At 48.0% G+C, this 18,809-nt stretch overlaps 1 protein-coding gene across 1 annotated transcript in view; it reads right to left on the bottom strand.

Moving 5' to 3' along the window:
- The window catches only part of LOC114664491 (forkhead box protein O6-like), a 133,030-nt gene extending 117,230 nt beyond the window's left edge, over positions 1-15,800 (bottom strand). Inside the window, exon 1 of the mRNA XM_028818608.2 lies at positions 14,275-15,800. Within this exon, the coding sequence (XP_028674441.1) occupies positions 14,275-14,748 (474 nt within the window). The 5' untranslated portion in view covers positions 14,749-15,800. The remainder of the gene's footprint in view (positions 1-14,274) is intronic.
- Between the last annotated feature and the right edge of the window lie 3,009 nt (positions 15,801-18,809).

Raw genomic sequence — 18,809 nt, 5'->3', positions numbered from 1 at the left:
AAGGACGCCTGCCCGTTCCTCTCAAGCTCTCCGCTCACATTGACTGTCCCGTTTCAGGCTGAGCTTGACCCTCATTGCTTTCCCCAACAGGACAGATGATAGATTTGTCCAGCCTTTCCAGAACTCCTGCTCTAAAAAAAGCAGGTGCTGGATCTGCAGGCTCCAAAGGTCACCTCTGGTCACTGCTGGTGTGGCAGCTGCTGCTGTAGTGGCTGGCGGGTCAGATGAGGACACAGGCCTAATCCGGGGCTGCTCATCGAGATGCTGATGCTGTGGCAGCAGCTAGCGGGCCAATCAGCTGGCACCTAAAAGAGTGGGGGGGGAGGGCCGGCAGTGCCATCCGCTTAGTGTGGAGCAGTGACACAATGGGGGGATCTGACTGGTCTGGCCAACTCACAGGCAGCGCAGAGGTGATACCTCCATCTCATGCCATGCTGTGCATCCACAATGGATGGCTGGCATGGGACTTGGAGACGGCTGATCAGTCTAGAAATCCATCTGGCAGCACACCTTACACCCCGGGAGCAACTGGGGAGCACCTTTCAGGAAACTCCAGAAAGTATCCTTTGTGACCTTCAGGTGGCGCTCTCAAGTCGTCCCCAACCCAAAATATGCCAGAGGTACCACTGTCTCATTGCATACTGTGTGCCCAAAGGGACAGGGGCGTGAGATTGGGGGTCGGGACATCCGTCCAGCTTTTCTGTACAGCAGCCTGCACTCCAAGAGCAACAATGGACCACCTGGCAGAATACTCACTCTGCCTTCACAAAGACTTTGGACCCCCTTCACTTTTGTTATTTTCCGACATCAAGCAAGACTCAACACTCCAGAATTACAAAGTAGAAAGAGGATTTGAGACATTTTTGTAGATTTATTAAAAAATAAAAAACTGAGATATCCAACTCAGACCCCGTGCTTTGGCTCAGGCGCGTCCCACTCTATTGCTCCTCATTGAGATGTTTCTGCGCCTTGTTTGGGGTCCACATGTGGTCAGCTCAGTTGATTGGACCAATTAGGACAGGTGCACACACACACAGCTCTCCATAGAAGGAACCACCATTGAGCCACGAAAGCTCAGAGACAGGATTGTGTCCCACACACACACACACACAGCTGGGGAAGGTGACAAAACATGTCTGCAGTACTGAAGGACCCCAAAAGCACAGTGGCCTTCTGAATTCGTAAATGTAAACCATTTAGAATGACCAGGACTCTACCTAGAGGCTGACCACCTGGCCAAAGTGGGCAATCAGGGGAGAAAGACCTGACCCTAACCCGATGGACACCAGAGAGCCTGTGTGGAGATGGGAGAAACTGCCAGAAGGACAAGCACCACTGCGGCACTCCATCAATCTGGGCTTCGTGACAGAGTGGCTGGACGGGAGCTTCTCCTCGGTAAAACATACAAGGAGGCCACCTTGGAGTTTTCAAAGGGGCACCTGAAGGACTCTCAGACTGTGACAAAACAGGACTCTCTGGTCGGATGAAAGCCAAATTAGTGTCACGTCTGGAGGGGTTACCACCTGTACAGTACGACTCAAATGGTGACGCATGGTGGAGGCAGCTCAACAGACTAGAGGGAAAGCTGAACAGAGAAAAGCACAGAGACGTTCTTAATGAAAACCTGCTGAAGAACACTTGGGACCTCCGACTGGGCCAAAGGGTCACCGTCCAACGGGACAAAGCAAAGACCACTCAGGAGTGGCTTAAGGACAACTCTGGGAATGTCCTCGAGCTACCCAGCCAGAGCCTGGAGATGAACCCGATCAATAGAGACATCTGAATATTGCTGTCCACCAACAGCCCAACCGTCAATCTAATAGCCTGAGCTTGAGGGGGCCTGCAGAGGAGAATGGCAGCATCAGGGACCATAAGACTAGGCAGAGTCCTTCATGAAAACCCACTCAGAGTGGACTGGACCTCCGACTGGGCTGAAGGTTCATCTTCCAAAGGGACAAAGCAAAGATAACTTGGGGTGGCTTAGGGACAACTCTAGGAATGTTCTCAGGTTTCCCAGCCAAAGCCCGACTTGAACCCAATCAATGGAGACACTGGAGAATAGCTGTCCACCAATGCCCCCCCATCAGCCCCCTGTCAGCCTAACAGCCTGAGCTTGAGGGGCTCTGCAGAGAAGAACAGTAGCATCAGGGACCAGGAGACCAGGCAGGGTCCTCAATGAAAGCCCACTCAGAGTGTTCTGGACCTCAGACTTTACCAAAGGGTCACCATCCAACATGACAAAGCAAAGACAACACAAGAGTGGCTTAGGAACAACTCTGGGAATATTCTTGAGTGGCCCAGCCAGAGCCTGGAGATGAACCTGATCAACGGAGACACCTGAGAATAGCTGTCCACCAACGGCCCCCCCCGTCAACCTAACAGCCTGAGCTTGAGAGGGGCTCTGCAGAGGAGAACAGCAGCATCAGGGTCAGGGACCAGGAGACTAGGCAGAGTCATGAAAACCCACTCAGAGCGGACTGGACCTCTGACTGGGCTGAAAGTTCACCTTCCAATGGGACAAAGCAAAGACCACTCAGGGGTGGCTTAGGGACACCTCTGGGAATGTTCTTGAGTGGTCCCAGCCACAGCCTGGAATTGAACCCAAACGAACGTCTCGGAAGAAACCTGAACACAGCTGCCCAAGACCCAGTGATGGTCTTCATCCAACCTGACAGAGCTCAAGAGGGTCTGCAGAGCAGAATGGCAGAACACTCCCAAATCCAGGCGTGGGAAGCTTGTTGCCTCAAACCCACAGAGATTCCGGGCTGGAATGGCCACCAGAGCTAAACACTGAGAAAAGGGTCCGAGTACTTGTGCCAGTGGAATATTTCAGTTTTTTATTCTTAATAAATTTGCTGTGATGCCTAAAATCCTCTGTTCACTTTGTCATTCTAGAGGACTGAGTGTTGTCTGATGAGAGGAACTTCAGTGATTTGGGCAGATGGCTGTGAGAAAACAAGATGTGAAAAAGTGAGGGGGTCTCAAGACCTCCTGAAGGCACTCTATATTGCCAATATAGCAGTGGCGTCACTAGCTTTAAGCTAGCTCCCTAATTTCTGCCATGGAGTTTTCCCACAGTTTACATTCAAACAAAGGGGGTGCAATGGGGGGGGGGGGGTCCTCCCTTAGAGTTTTCACGCTGCAAACCAGGACTATCCTATAGAAGGTCAGGCATTGAACAGGGGGGTTGGTCTTAAAGATCAGGGGCTACACGTCTGAGATCAGGAGCTAAAAGCCAAATATAGGGGGTCCATAAATGTGATGCACCAAGGAATTCATCAAGTAAGCAAATGTATGAGAATCCACCAGCTCTGGGTCACCCACTCAGCGCCAGGCTATGCCCGCCACATCCCATATACGGGAGGCTGCCTTCACCCGTCCGTCCATCCATTTTCTAACCTGGTTTATCCAGCTCAGGGCTGTGGAACTTTATCATTTATTTTTTTTGCATAAAAATATTTTCCTCTGAGTATTTGCCTGATAAAATTCATATTTTAAATAATGAACCCTTTTGGCACAGACTACTGTAAAGCTTGCTCAAGACTCTGCTTTTGAAACGCTTCCAAAGAAGAAATCGTCAAAGCATTCCGTTGATGGAGGGGAGTGCGGAGCCACCAGGAGGCCAGCCCTGCGAGTCACGGCGAAGGCGCAGCGCCGGGTAATGAGGCTGCGAGATTGATGGCTCTAATCCCCTCCGTTTCTCCGAGGTTTAAGAACAGCAGAGCTCGAGGGGCAAATCTGGATTGCTTTGTTCATGGAGACATGGTGGTGGTGACCCCCCAAAACGAGGACAGGGGAGGAGCAGGAGGAGGAATGGGAAGGGAGCTTTGTGGCCTTTCAGCAAGACATGTGAGATTTGGTGTATCTGTGAAACCTGAGCATCGGCTCGCCATTGTTCAGCCACTTGGTCATTGTATTCAGTTTCATAATAAGTGACGTCACAGGGCTTCACGAAGGAATTTGTGACATTAGAGGACGAGAGGGAAAACAATGCGTCACGTGTGTGAATACGGTAGGGTGACAGCAAAAGGTCAGAATTAAGTGTCACGCAAAAAAAATGTGCCATTGTCCCAAAAGAAGTCTTCAGCCTCAATGTGGGTTTGGGGGGGGGGGGGGGGGCACGACAAAGTTGTCACGCCTGGCAGGTTTGCAGGTTAGCGAGGGAGGACAGGAGAACACGAGAAAAGTTTGGATCAGAGCAGCCACTGCTTAGCAGTTTGTTTCCAAAATATCAGGCAGCTGAGCTCGGGTCACTTGTCACGTAATTTTGCAAGAGTCAGGTAAACAGAGGGGCTGGCAAGCTTAGCTGCATGGTGGCGCAGTGGCAGAGGAGACTAGAGTTTGTGTGCCAGGTCCTCCCTGCCTGGAGCTTGCATGTTCTCCCTGTGCCCATGGGCCGCTTTCCTCCCACAGTCCAATGGCATGCAGGTTAGGTGGGCCGCCTGGTGTGTGTGCTCCCCCTGTGATGGACTTCCGCCCTGTCCAGGTGTTGTTCAAGCCCGTGCCCGTTGCCTGCTGGGATATTCTTCAGCTGCCCTGTGATAAGTGGGTATGGCAGACAGATGGATGTTGGGCTGGGTGTCCTGCTCTATTTGTTCTACCGGCCAGTAAGTGAAGAGTCCCCTCCCGTTGTTTTCTTCATTTGTACCGTTAAACAGCTTCGGCCAATCGCAGACGACCCCCCCCCCCCCCCCCCCCCGCCCCCAAGTGACAGCCAATAGCGAGCTGCCTTACCGAGCCACTGCTGAATGAAGTGTTAACGGGCATGGTGTGTTCAGCCAGCCGCCATCTCTGCCCCTTCTATTATTCTCTTTTCCATTCCATGGAGGTACATAAGACACGAGACATCAGGCAGATGAGCTTCTGCTCTGTTTGATTTCGTCAGAGCGAGACGTGGACTAGCTGGGTATGTCAGACCCCATGATTTTCTTCAGGGGAGCGCAACACAACTGCCTCCCACTCACTAAGATTATGGAAATGACTGGAGATTGGCAGAAAAGTCGCGTAACGTGACACGATGACGTCAAACTGTGTGTCGGCCATTCTTCAAGTTCGGATTGAGTGGACTTCACTTCACAGGCGAGTTACAGGGTCACTGATTTTAGTCAGGCGGCACCGTGGACCTGTTGTGCCCTGCGGCTGACTAATATACCACAATGCAAAATAAATATTTAATTAAAGTCAAACTCGTATAGGTTGTAGGCAAATTCTGCTTAAAGCAAACTTGGATTTATCATCACTTGCGTATATTCATTGAATAAAATGCACGTATCAGTTATAAAAACTCAATTTTGCGGTGGTAGTGCTGCTGCTTTGCAGTAAGGAGACTGTGGAAGATTGTGGGTTCGCTTCCCGGTTCCTCCCTGTGTGGATAGCGCTTTGAGTACTGAGAAAAGCGCTATATAAATGTAATGAATTATTATTAATTTTATATAGTGCCTTTCATCGTGCAGTCTATTCCAAATGCTGTACACGCACAGTGACACAACACATCCATCCATTTTCTTGACCTGTTCATTCCTTTCAGGTTTACAAGCACCTGCCACCCCATGGCACATTTAGTGTGAGAAGTGTGAAGAAGAGTGAGGAAGAGTATATGAAAAGGCAGGCATGTGTCTCAACTCAAGTCCCTCGAGTCATAAGGCGGTATTGCCAACCGCTGCAGCGACACAAAGGCAGGCGCCGTGGCAGACGCGTGACACGAGCAGGGCACAGCAAGACAAGCAGAGGTGTGACCTGCCAGAGGAATTCTCTTTTGTTTTGTTATTTTCTTCTTCTTCTTCCCATTATTTCGACAATCTCAGACAGGGTGGTGCCATTTGGGGTAGCTTCTATCACGATGAGCCAAAATATTTGCGCAGATGTACGTAAGCGCTGGTCAAAAAGTCTTCACAGCGCAACCAGTCCGACCAGAATGCGGTGAGAATGTGGGACATTGGCAGAGTGAGGAGAAGGAGGCGGCAGCCTGACGCTCTTACGGGTCGTCCCCTTTCATTTTCATAAGAGCGCCGTTTCACACTTTTCAAATGGGGATAACTGCTTAAAGTGATAGGCGGCTTTGAGAAAGGTCACAAAGTGACAATCCGCCGCACAAATAGCATCGAAAAGCCGCTTACCTAAAAATAGCCATTTTGTGAGACACTAAGATTCCTCCCCTCTCCTCTCCTCGGCTTCTGACAAAGTGCACTGCGGATGGCACTAAGCACAGCAGGCGTGCCAGGCAGCCTGGGTCCACTACTGCCACTGTCTGTGATGGGTCGGCGAAGTTCCAAGAACCTTTTTGTTTTATTTTTGCTCAGTCCACACATTTGCTTTCCCTTCCATCACCGTCTGCGAAGTACAAACCTGATCGGCTTGTGGTGGTCTTGTGGCTGTCAGAGGTGTTTAGTGCTGCAGGGTCTCCGTTCAAGCGCCAGCCGTGCACTTGGGTAGCCTGCAAACATCCCTGAGGTGGGCAGGCAGTTGACACCGACTGGTGACCATAAACATCACTTTATGAGGGTCTGTGGGTCCCACAGCGGTTTAATTCCTGCTGGGAGAGACACCAACTCCTTAGGACTGCGCATTGGAATGAGTGGGCTTGAAAACTGGATGGGTGGGTTTCCTGCTCAATTTACTCCAGCATTACATGTAGTGAAGCCTACCAGTGTGGTGACACTTAGCATCTGTGGCAGACTCCACAACATGTTGATGGATGATATTGGTGGGGAGCCGTGTGTGAAATACAAGGGGCAAGGCAGGGAAGTCTGGGGTCTCAGGAAGTGAAACGTCTCATGCGTCTTCATAAGGTGACCGCTGTTTAGATCTTCATCTTCATTTCCTAGCGGCGACTACTTTAATATCTATTTCTGGCATCTTTATATTGTGACCATTTTTAATATCTCCATCAGGAGGTCATTTAGATATCTTTATACGGCGTCCACTTCTTACAATTTCATAAGGTATCTTCATTTTCATAAGGTCACAGCCTTTTATATCTTCATGAAGCCTCCACTCCTTACATCTTCATAAACTGACCAGACTTTTCTTTTTATATCTTCATGGAGTGTCCATTTCCTATATTTTCATAAGGTGGCCATTTTTAATATTTTCTTGGATCTTCCATTTCTCACATCGTCATACAGTGACCATTTTTAATATTGACCTCAAGTGTCCATCTAAATAAAGTGACCATTTCCTTTAAATCTTTAAGAAGTGTTCACTTCCTACATCTTCATAAGGTGACTGTTTTAAATCTTCATGAAGTGTCCATTTCTTACATTTTCATAAGGAGGCCATTTTTAATATTTTATTGGAGTGTTCACTTCTTGTCATACAGTGACCATTTTTTATGTCTTCCTAAAGCATCCATGACTTCTGTCTTCATAAGGTCGTAGCTTTTTACATCTTCATGGAGTGTCCATTTCTTACAGTGACCATTTTTAACATCTTCATACAGTGACCGCTTTTTAATATCCTCCTGAAGCCTCCACTCCTTACATCCTCATAAATTGACCATTTCTTTAACATCTTCATGGAGTGTCCATTTCTTACATTGTCATACAGTGACCATTTTTTATATCTTCATAAAGCAAGGCCTAATGGCATCCTCCACCTCCAGTAGTGAGGACCTGGTAAGGAAACTGGGTGAGCGGTCACCACAAACACAGAGATGTTGATTTCTTGGTTGAGTCTCCCCTATTTCTGGCCTGGTGGTTGAGCAGCCCTTCCTTCTCGTGACGCCATGCGCTGTCTTTATTTGCTCTTTGTGTTATCGTCTGATCTTCTCCGGTGTCTGCCTGAATCCTGACACATTAGTTTGATTTTTGGACTGTGATCTTGGGTGTCCTCCGGTGCTCTTGTTTCCTCCTACAGTCCAATGACATGCAGGTGTGGTGGGTTAGTTTTGCTGCACTGTCCCTAGTGTGAATGTGTGTGTATGTGTGTCTGTGTGTGAGTGTGTGTGTGTGTGTGAGTGCGAGTGTGTGTGTGCGTGTGTGTATGTGAGTATGCGTGCATGCATCTGTGTGAGTGTCCGTAGTTGTGTTTTTGTGTGTCTGTGTGTGTGTATGAGTGAGTGTGTGCATCTGTGTGTGTGTGTGTGTGTGTGTATGTTTGTGTGCGCACGTCTGTGTGTGTGTGTTTGTGTGTGCGTGTATGAGTGTGTGTCCCATCCAAGTGTTGCTTGTGCCCTGTGTTTGTTAGGTGAGGCTCAGGTTGCCTTGTCCTAGAGAAGCAGATTTGGAAGATGGATGGATGACTCTCTCTCACACACACACACATTTGTCTTCTTTTGATTGTTTCTTTTATTGTATTGTTGACTATTTTTTTATTGTTCTTCTTGTTATTTTAACACTAATAAACTGTTGAGGGCAGCATGGTGGTGCAGTGGAGTTTGCATGTTCTCCCTGTGTCTGCATGGGTTTCCTCCCACAGTCCAAAGACATGCAGGTTATGTGCATTGGTGATCCTAAATTGTCCCTAGCGTGTGCTTGGTGAGGGTGTGTGTGTGTGCCCTGCAGTGGGCTGGCGCCCTGCCCAGGGATTTGTTCCTGCCTTGCGCCCTGTGCTGGCTGGGATTGGCTCCAGCAAAATCCCCGTGACCCTGTATTAGGATATAGCGGGTTGGATAATGGATGGATAGATGTGTTAAAGTGTCTTTTCACATCAGCTTTGGGGGTCAGAGCGCAGGGTCTGTTTAACGCCCGTAACCTTACTGGTGCCCAGTGCTTTGAGTCTCTCAGATGTGAAATGCGCCATCATGAGGGTGGGAGCCTGCACTGATACAGTGTGTTGCCGCACCCACCACACAATGAACCACCTCAGGACCCCAATTTAGGGCAATGCGCTAAATAAAAACAAATAGGATGGAGCGAAACTGAAAAGTGGAGTCTGAGATTTCGAGGGTGCCTGGACCCCCCTCAGGGGTGCCGTGGTGCATTTATTTCTCTCTTTCTTTCTTTATTCCTTTAAGAAACCATCACATTCAATGGAGGATAAAAGAAAGAAAGAAAGAAAGAAAGAAAGAAAGAAAGAAAGAAAGAAAGAAAGAAAGAAAGAAAGAAAGAAAGACCCCAACCAAAGCCGCAGATTAGAGTGGGCATGAGCCATCTAATCCCGGTACTTATGGTGGTTTCTGGGTTGTGACCTGGATATGGCTTGTGGAAAAAGAAGAAAAAGGTCAGACTGCAGAAAAAGGGAGAGCGGTGAGGACTGTGAGGGGCCCGCGTCACTAACACAGACGATGGGGAGCGGGCCGTCAGTTTGGAGTACTTGATGAGAGGGGGCCGTTGATCCAAAGAATTCTTTCAAGTTAACAGTCAATGTCGTACTGGACGACACCAGTCGGGGGGCGGGGGGGCTGGGTGAGTTTAGGACTGAAGGTGCAGGAAGCACAGAGTGGGGGGCATCTGGAACAAACTACCAAGCCATGGAGTTGAAGCAGAAACCCTGAGAACCTCCAAGAAGAATCTGGGTGAGGAGGTATGGGGACGTCTTAGATATTAGCTTAAACAAACAGGCAGGATGGACTGAGTGGTCTCCTCTCGTTTGTCACATTCCTTATGTCAGGGGCTTCTCGCTTTCTTTCTCATGCCATCTCTGTATCCGTCAGGGTCCACCAATGGGCTTTGAAAACTGAGGCCAAAATGAAGTCAACGCTTGCAGTCAGCCAAGGAAAAGAAATAGCGGCCGCTTAATCAGACCCCCCACTTCAGCCCTGCTGCACCTTTTGGTATTATGTGATCAAAACAACATACGGTGACCCGCCCAACCAAGGTGACGCAGTGAGATCACACTAGTGACTTAATAGCAGGCGCACTCCCAATTGCTCCACTACAGTACCCTTTACCCCACCTCATTTTGCAAACCCACTTAACTCAGTTCAGGACCACTGTGGGCCCAGGAGGAGGCACGTGTCCATCATCCGTTTGTATAAAATGTGCAATGGGAAATGTTGGAGGACTGGCAGAGACAGAGTGCTGTGGTATGAACTGGTCCAGTAACTTCGTGGTTTATAGTCCATGTTTTGGCCACTAGGGGGCTCCACTGCCTGATTTGTATGAAATGTACAATTATTGCATATTATTATAGTTGAAGGAAGGGCAGGGAAACTGGTCTGGTGGTACCGATTGTTCCAGTAGCCCCATAGTTTCATGGGAAAGGCGCAATATAAATAACATGTATTACTTTATTATCATTATAACCCAGCATCACGGCCACTAGGGGGGCAACACATTCTCTTTTTGCATCTAATGTAGAATTATTTCATTTTAGTGAAGTGGTACAGACTGCTCCAGTAACCTCGTGGTTAATAGCCCATGTCTTGGCCACTAGGGGGCCCCACTGCCTGATTTCAATGCATTGCACATTTACTTCATATTGAACCAGCTGGGGCACTGGAAGTTGAACAGGCCTGGTGGTATGAATTGTAGGCCAGTAGCTTGGCCACTAGAGGGGCTGCACTGCCTGATCTGATTCTAATGTGGAGTTATTTCATTTTATTACAGCTGGGACCCTGGCAGGTGAACTGGTCCGGTGGTACGGAATGAAGGCCAGCGCCTTGGCCACTAGGGGGACACACTCAATGTTAGAGAAGGTGCCAAGAAAGAGAGCCTGGCACTGACTAAGAGGTCAATGTTGAGCTCTTCATTGACAACACCACAGGCACCCTCGGAGCTTGCTGAGGTTTAGAGGCCGACGGCCTTCCATGCTCCGCACGTGGACCTGACATCCCAGCCGCCCTCCCTGCTCTGCTCCCAATACTACACACACACACATATACACTCGTGCACACACAGCGTTCCACATTTTAGAGGCGGCACTCAAACACTCAGATCGCTTCGACCCCCCAAGGCTGCAGCCTCTCGAGAGTCAGACTGACATGTCCTGCCTGACATCTGAGCCCACTTCAAACCGCTCTCTCCTCGGGTGAGACGGCGTGCCAGAGCCCCGCACCTGGTTCTGATAACTCGGCGCTTCACATGTGTCTGCTGCTCTGTGCACTTTGAAAGCGACCCAAAAAATCCGATGTGCTTCCTATTACAGCATTACCATTAAACAGCGCCAGACCCCAAATCAGCTGCGTGCCAGGGTGTCCTCAGCTGCCCTGAATTCTGTTTAACCCCCTCCTTGACTCAGGAACTCGCAGGCCGGACAAAGAACACACCTCCTGTGGGGGGGGGGGGGACTCACATCGGACCTGCCCCCGACACGAGAGCATCTCAGGTGAGACCACCAGCCATTCCAGCCTCTTCTTACAACACACTAAACACTAGCTATTAAGAAAATGACAAATACACTTAGCGTACAGAGAGGACAAACAAGAAAATACTCTAAAAAAAAATGAAATAAAATCTCGTTCCCCCACACATGCCCACCCAGCATAATTAAAAGAGTTCATCGAGCCCCTTCACCCAGGGAAAGAAATGTAATTTGAGGAGTTCACCTGATTTAGAAATCTACCATCGTGAATGCAATCATGAGCACCAGTGTCCCCAATAGCAACCAAAGCCAAAGTGTCAGACCTCCTCCTGTGACTGTTCACTCCCAGCACAGCTGTGGCACATGGAGGGTCTCTGAAGGAGAGGAACAGCCAGACGGCCAATGGCTGACTTCTGGGGGCTTAACGGACCACACTGTAGCTGAACGACCCACTTCAACGCACGCCTTGAAATTCTTAACGGGAAGGGGTGACTGGCGGAGACCCTGCATGCCCACCAACTAATGGCAAGTGAATGAGCCTGGTGCCTCTGTCAAGCGCAAGGACGCTGCAAATGTCTGACCTTTTAGTTTTATATATATATATATATATATATATATATATATATATATATATATATATATATATATATATATATATATATACACACACAAATATACATATACACACACACACACACACACATATAAAGAAAAAAAACCAAAACACACTGAAACGTTGCCAGGCTCAATATGAGCGACTTTCAAGTGAAAGACAGACTGGGTCTTCAAAATTAATGGGAGAAGACATCTGGCTGGTCAGCAGACCTTAAGGGGTCAGCAGCGTACTAGACACTGAAATGTAATAGGAGAGGCGCTATATAACAGTGTGTGTGTGTGGGGGGGGGGGGAATGCACTACATAACAGGCAGACAGGCAGGCAGGCTATTAGTACTCATTATAGTGGATTGGCAGGACTGAAACACACAGCCTCAGGACTTCAATACAAAACTTTAATCACTTCGACACATAGATAGATAGATAGATAGATAGATAGATAGATAGATAGATAGATAGATAGATAGATAGATAGATAGATAGATAGATAGATAGATAGATAGATAGATAGATAGATGTGAAAGACACTATATAATAGATAGATAGATAGATAGATAGATAGATAGATAGATAGATAGATAGATAGATAGATAGATATTGCAAATTATATGCACAAAGTGGCCCGCAGACGAGCTGAATGCAATGTCCCCACATTTCTGCTCACCAGTGTGCTACCCTCGATGGTAACAAGCACATATTAATAAGCACATATTAATAAGTTACAAACAGTAACGCTGCCTGATCACACCCTTTATCTGCCTCACAATGCACTCCACTTCAGAGAGTATAATGTGCTGTAGTATTATCCAACATGTAATAATAAATCCAGGACAACAAGGAGCAAATCCATAAAAATGAAGACTAAAAAAAATACAAATGGTTCTCTACAATGGCAGGTCAGAGAATACTTGCATCTTTTCTTGCAAAGAGAAGATCTTTATATTTTTTATTTTAATTTATATAAAAAACACTACAGAAATCATTTAAAATGCACCAACATTATCAGCTCCCATAGAGATTTAGCAATGATTTTAGATGACAAATCTAAGTGGATTCACTACTGAAATACTGCAATTGATCACCTAAAAAGAGAAAGAACATGCACAATACAACACAGAATGCCAAAATACTGTATAGTGTAAAAGGCAGCTACAAGCAGAAGAGCTTTATTGCAGACATTGGTCATTCCTATGGCATACAGTGAAAGAAAAGCAAATGATCAGCTCTCAACTGTAAATGCATTCACAGAATTTAGGAGCACTTTATAGAGGTGTTCAATAGACAGACAGACAGACAGACAGACAGACAGACAGACAGACAGACAGACAGATAGATAGATAGATAGATAGATAGATAGATAGATAGATAGATAGATAGATAGATAGATAGATAGATAGGATAGATAGATAGATAGGATAGATAGATAGATTGATAGATAGATAGATAGATAGATAGATAGATAGATAGATAGATAGATAGATAGATAGATAGATAGATAGATAGATAGATATTAAATGCTCAATAGAAGGCCTCTGTAACTGACAAGCACAGTCAAGATGAAGCCCCTCGTTGCACTATCTGCACAGTAACAATGCTTCTTGTCCTCTAATGCAGGTCTTTCCAGATTTGTAAACGTTCTCAGTGTGATTACAGACCATATCCCTCCTCTGTGTGTGTGTGTGTGTGTGTGTGTCTTTCCGTCTCTTGCTCTCAGCTGTAGCAGTAGTAGTACTCGGAGTGGAGACCCTGCACTCGAAGTCCCCTCCGCCCCCCAGCCCTCACCACTGCAGGCTGCGCTCAGTCGGCCCGGGTTAATCAAGGTAAGGCAAAGCCAGCGAGCGGCTCCGAGCGCGCCTCCGTGCTGGGTCACACACCAAATCCATTCTCGCCTGCTTCCAAGGTGAGACCCCACAAAATGCCATATTTTAAAGAGCGTATATGGGGGAAGGGGGTGTCAACCGAGTAACGCTTCAAACACACGCTTGCGTAGCCCACCCGTGTGCAGGGCAGCTCAATCCGACGCCACTACAAGCAGCAGGGAGAGCTTCTTTCCTCGGGCACACGGTGACTTCAGACCCCAGGCAAGCCATCACCCGGCTGACCTTGCCGCGGACTGTCACCGACGTCTACAACTGAAGCCACCTTGCGCGCCGCGAGAAGCGCAGAGCTGCAGCAGCGCGGCGAGCGATGGGTTAAAACCCGGCATTTTCAGTGAAAATCAATGAGCTGCACGCGCTCCCAGTGTAGCTCACTGGGCGACACTGCAAACCCAGTGCGCTTGCGATCTCCAAGCACATCGCGTGCGAGACCGGCATTCCAGATGCTGAAAGCCACGGCGATGTCCACGCTCGAAGGGCGCCTTTCTGTTCTAAATGGGCGTGTTGGCACGCCTGAGATTTTGCAATCGCTCGGCTCGCTAGCAAGTTCAATGCTCCAAATTCCCGACTAATTTTGGCACAAGAAAAGCCGCCAGCCTACCTTCCAGCCCGCGGAGCTGTTGCTGTCGCCTTTGTCTTTGAAATATGGGACGTAACGAACCATCCAGTCGTAAATCTGCGACAGGGTGAGCCGCTTGTCTGGTGTGCTCTCGATGGCTCGGGTGATGAGGTCCGCGTACGACTGGTTGCCCCACGCGTTGCGCCGGGAGGACTTGGCTTTGCGGAGCTGTCCCACCACATCGAGCGATGCTCCTGCAGCTGGAGATGGCAGGGCGCCGGCTAGCCGCTTGTGTTCCCCTCCGCCGTTCATTTCCAATCCGCGGGCATGCGCCTCTCCCGGGTGGCCAGAGTCCTTCCTTCCCGAGGAGGCCACGGCATTTTTCTCCTCGCCTCCGGAGAAATCGTCGGGACGAGGAAGCGGCCAGGTGCATGAGCGCGGCCGGCTCTGGGGCTCGAAATCCGGATCGATGTCAACCTGATGCGCCTCCAGTCCCAGCGTGTCTCCCTCTTCCATCGCGCTCTTTTCACTGTGGAATGGCACTTTTTTCCTCCCCCTGGTGCCACTTCCAATCGCACGCTTAACTGTGGCTTCTTACGCCGTATCCGTGTGTCTGTCTGCTCGTCTGTCTGCCACTCACTGACTTGGTATCCCTTTAAAGCTGATAAAATTCCGAATGCCGGGGCTTGAATAATAAGCAGCGAGAGGGGAAGAATCACCAAAAACGTCTTAAAGCAGACAGGTACCACACCACCTGATCACGTCGCGTTCAGATCTTAAGACGAAAGAGAAATAAAAATCTCCCACATGAGAACAAATCAAAAAAGAGGTTCGCCAATCCATTGTTCCGAGACATCTAAGAAGAGGAGCACAAAGGCATCGCGACAGTCTATTGTACGCACGCACTTTTTTTGTACAATGCCGGTGTAGCAACAGATGATAATCGAAAGGGCGGCTCGGTAGTCCAAAGCAGTAGAAAACCCAGAATCCGAAATTTAGCCTCCCGATCAGTGACAGAAAGCTAGTCAAAAGCCGGAGACTTGGAGCTGCTTCCAATTTTCCACTTATAAAATCAGTCTTCTTCTTTTGACTGATTTGAAACCTGCTAGAAATTGATGACACCCCACAGAGAACACAATTACTCTCTTTAAAAAAAAAATCAGGTCGCATGAATCATTTATAAGTGGCAGAATTCCAGACGATCTCAGGAATGGTACGGCTTTGCTGCGCCTCTCCCTCCCGCCTTCTCCCCAATTCTGACTGCGAAGAGGCGTCACGCTTGGGTATATTTATTTCAGCCCTGCTATCTCTCTTTCTGGTCCGTGCTTTGCTGTTGTATGTAAATGACGTGTTAGCTGATAGTATTTACTACACGCGCAGATCATTGGGTGACGCGGGTAGGACTCACTCCCGCACACAAAACAGGTTCTTCAGGAATAAAAAAAAAGCATCCCCTAAATACTCCGAAAAAAAAAAAACTCTCGACTTTACCTAGACGGATTAGCAGCGAACCGATCAGATCAAATGTCGTCCTTGCAATGAAATTGCATGCCATAAAAGTCCACACCGAAACCAATTTGGCTGCTGTGAGAATGCAGGAGGGGGCGGGTGGTGGTGGTGGTGGTGGTGGGGGGGGGTGGAGTGCCAGCAAATCCAAGACGGCAGCCAGGTCCCAGTTGCCCAATATCTGCCAATTAGTTTCGCTAGCAGGGGGCAGCGGGAAGGGTGCCCAGTCTGGATTTGCAACTATCGCACTTCCAAGTTCAAACGTTGTTTTGCACCGCGGTGAGGACCTATATAAGGAAAATGGGGAGGGGGAAGAAAAAAAAAAAGTTTTAAAAAGAATTGGCAATTGCGGGTCATCCGATGCGTCCAAAAAAAGAGTCGATTCGAGAATTCAACTTGCGTGCGCGCCATTCTAAGAGGACAGAAAAGTGTACAAAAGCCGCCGCCTCTTGCTATTTCAGAGATGTCCGAATTTGGAGAACTACAGATTAATTTACGTTTTATGTATTATAAAAATAGTTTAAATCTTTTTTTTATTTTACTGATTAAATGTATGTGGTCCCGCTTTTCAGATTGATCTTTGTGCATCATGCCTTGTGCATATTCATTCATATTAAAAACCGTTATTTCAAAACAGTGGCGGCGATTCTTTCTTTAAGAACATACAGTAAGAGGTTTCTTTTTCTTTCTAGTGAAAACACTATTTTTACTTTATATATCAGGCAACTTTGTCATGAAAAAACTTATATCTGGGCCACAGCTGGTTAATGTTCAGTGCTAGTGAAAGAGACCTGCGGCTCTGTCCTGGAACTGATGGCCGGATAGATGAATGGGCGGAGAAGCTGGTCATCAAAATCACCAGATATCGAGCGTTAACCTAAGCACAGTCGTCATTTTCACTTCGAAATGGCTGGTGCCTTGCGATTTTCAAAGATAATCGATGTAAATTAGGTAGGAAAGGTTTTCCCACTGCTTCGCCATGTGCTAATTCTCGAGAATGTACAGTAGATTGCCAGCCTGATTAGAAAGATTTAGAAGGATTATTCTAGATTAGATATACCGAGTCCCCCTAAATCCCGGATCAGCCAGTATGTAAAGGTGGCGATGTTTCTTGAAGTCGTGGCACGCATATTGTGTGCTACTAAAATTGGGCACGCTGGGGGTTAACAAAAGACCGACCGTGACAAGCCCTCAGCTGAGACCGGCTACCACTTGTGCCCTCGTCCGCCTGTCTCCGTCTGTTCAGACGCATTTGTTGTGAATCTCTTGCCCGTGTTTGGCCCACGTGTGTTACTCACTCTTATTGCTACATTGACCAGGGGATTCCGCCCAAGCCGCGGGCCACAGCGCCGCCTCCTGATTGGACTCAGTTTGACAGCTGGGAAACCCGCCTCCCCGATCCCCGCCGACTCATTGGAGGAGGCGTGGCCCTAAAGCGCCCGCATTGGCTGCTGCCCCGACCGAGGGGGCGTGGAATTTGGCCGTGCACTTTTTGCTGGAAAATCCCCTCTGTTTGACGTCACCCGTTTACAATTGACAGCTGGTTGTCAGGGGCGACAGCAACCTCAAATGCTCCGTCGTCTTGTGTTGTCATGGCTAAAGAAGTCGCCCTTTCTCAGCGCTTGACACGGACAGACGGCGGGAGGGAAAGAAAGAGGGAGGGTTTGAAAGAAATAAAAGAGCAAATAAGAACAAACAAGGGCTCTAACTCGAAACACATGGCGCTGCGGCTCAGCAGCCGGGATGGAGCAGGAATGTGGCGTCCCTCCTCGGGCTCAGAGATTGAAAACACAAGGTTTGCCAGCTTGACTCATTAGACGTGCAAAACGAGCGCGGAGAGTGTTCGTCAGCAGTGGGCAGGCGTCCCGGGCGCTTCCAACTTTTACAATCGTCGGCAAAGTATACACGGTTAGTCCAACGTGCCCGTTTTACACGGCACTTTTAGACAGCAGCGATCCCGAGATTGTCTTCTTCTAAACGTGGCCATTTTTCGAAATCCTGTTTCCATATCCTTTTCTGTTGTTCATTTGGTCGTGTCTAAACATTTTACGCACGATTCTTCTCTGTTACCGTAAATCTCTTGTAATTTCTAGTCAAAGAGATGTGCGCTAGTGCTCAATATAAAAGGCACTATATGCCCCTGCAAACATCAATCCAATTATTTTCCCAAGTGTGTTTAATTCACTCCATGGCTGTGGGGTGCTAGGCCCTAAGCCTGCAGCAGTGAATACAGGGTAGGGGCCAACCTGAAAGAGGCACCACACTTGTAACAGTAAAGGTGCCAAAGTTGGTTCTTCAAAGTGAAGCAATGCCTTGGGAACCAAAAGAGAGATCCACATGAAGGTTCCAGAGAGAAAGCTTGGGAGCATACAGCACGTTGCTGTACCCACCACACGAAGAACCACCTGAATTGGGACCCAAGTGCAGCAGTGCAATAACCTTTTATTTACAACAAATTTGCAACAAGGTCCAAAAAAGTGTATACATGACAACTGGGTTTGTTCCTGATTTTAAATGGACTCTTGCTGCACACAATAACAGAAGATGAAGTGCTCTTGAACTGTTCGTAGGTTAGGTCACCTACTATAGTATAGTATTCGTATATAGTATATCCGAACATTCAGAATGTTCGTGTCGTTTACATACTAGGAACATTTTAAAAGTCAAAAGAACCAATTTCAAGTGCAAGGAACCTGTACCAGAGTGAAACAGGTGCTTAATCAAGCGATGGTTCTAGGAAGAAGCACACAAGCCAGTAACATGCCATTACAGAACCGTTACTTTTGACAATGCAGGGCCAGCCCCCATACCCCCACACACATACACGTACAATGGCGGTCACCTGATAGTCTAACATACATCTCTCCTGGATGTGGATGGGTGGAATCTTAAGGAGAAAACGCGAACGAGCTCAGGGGAAGAACATGAACATTACACACTACCAGTGACCCATTTCAAATTCAAGAGTATGGAGCTGCCAGCTAGAAGGGCTAACTGCTGTGCCACCAAGCTGCTGAACAACCTAACGTATACTTTAATGTGTACATCTCTAGCTGTAGTGAACCCCATTC

This window comes from Erpetoichthys calabaricus, chromosome 14 (assembly GCF_900747795.2).
Source record: "Erpetoichthys calabaricus chromosome 14, fErpCal1.3, whole genome shotgun sequence".
NCBI lineage: Eukaryota > Metazoa > Chordata > Cladistia > Polypteriformes > Polypteridae > Erpetoichthys > Erpetoichthys calabaricus.
Note: the sequence above shows the minus strand (reverse complement) of the source record. Positions and strands in the feature narration are given on the sequence as shown.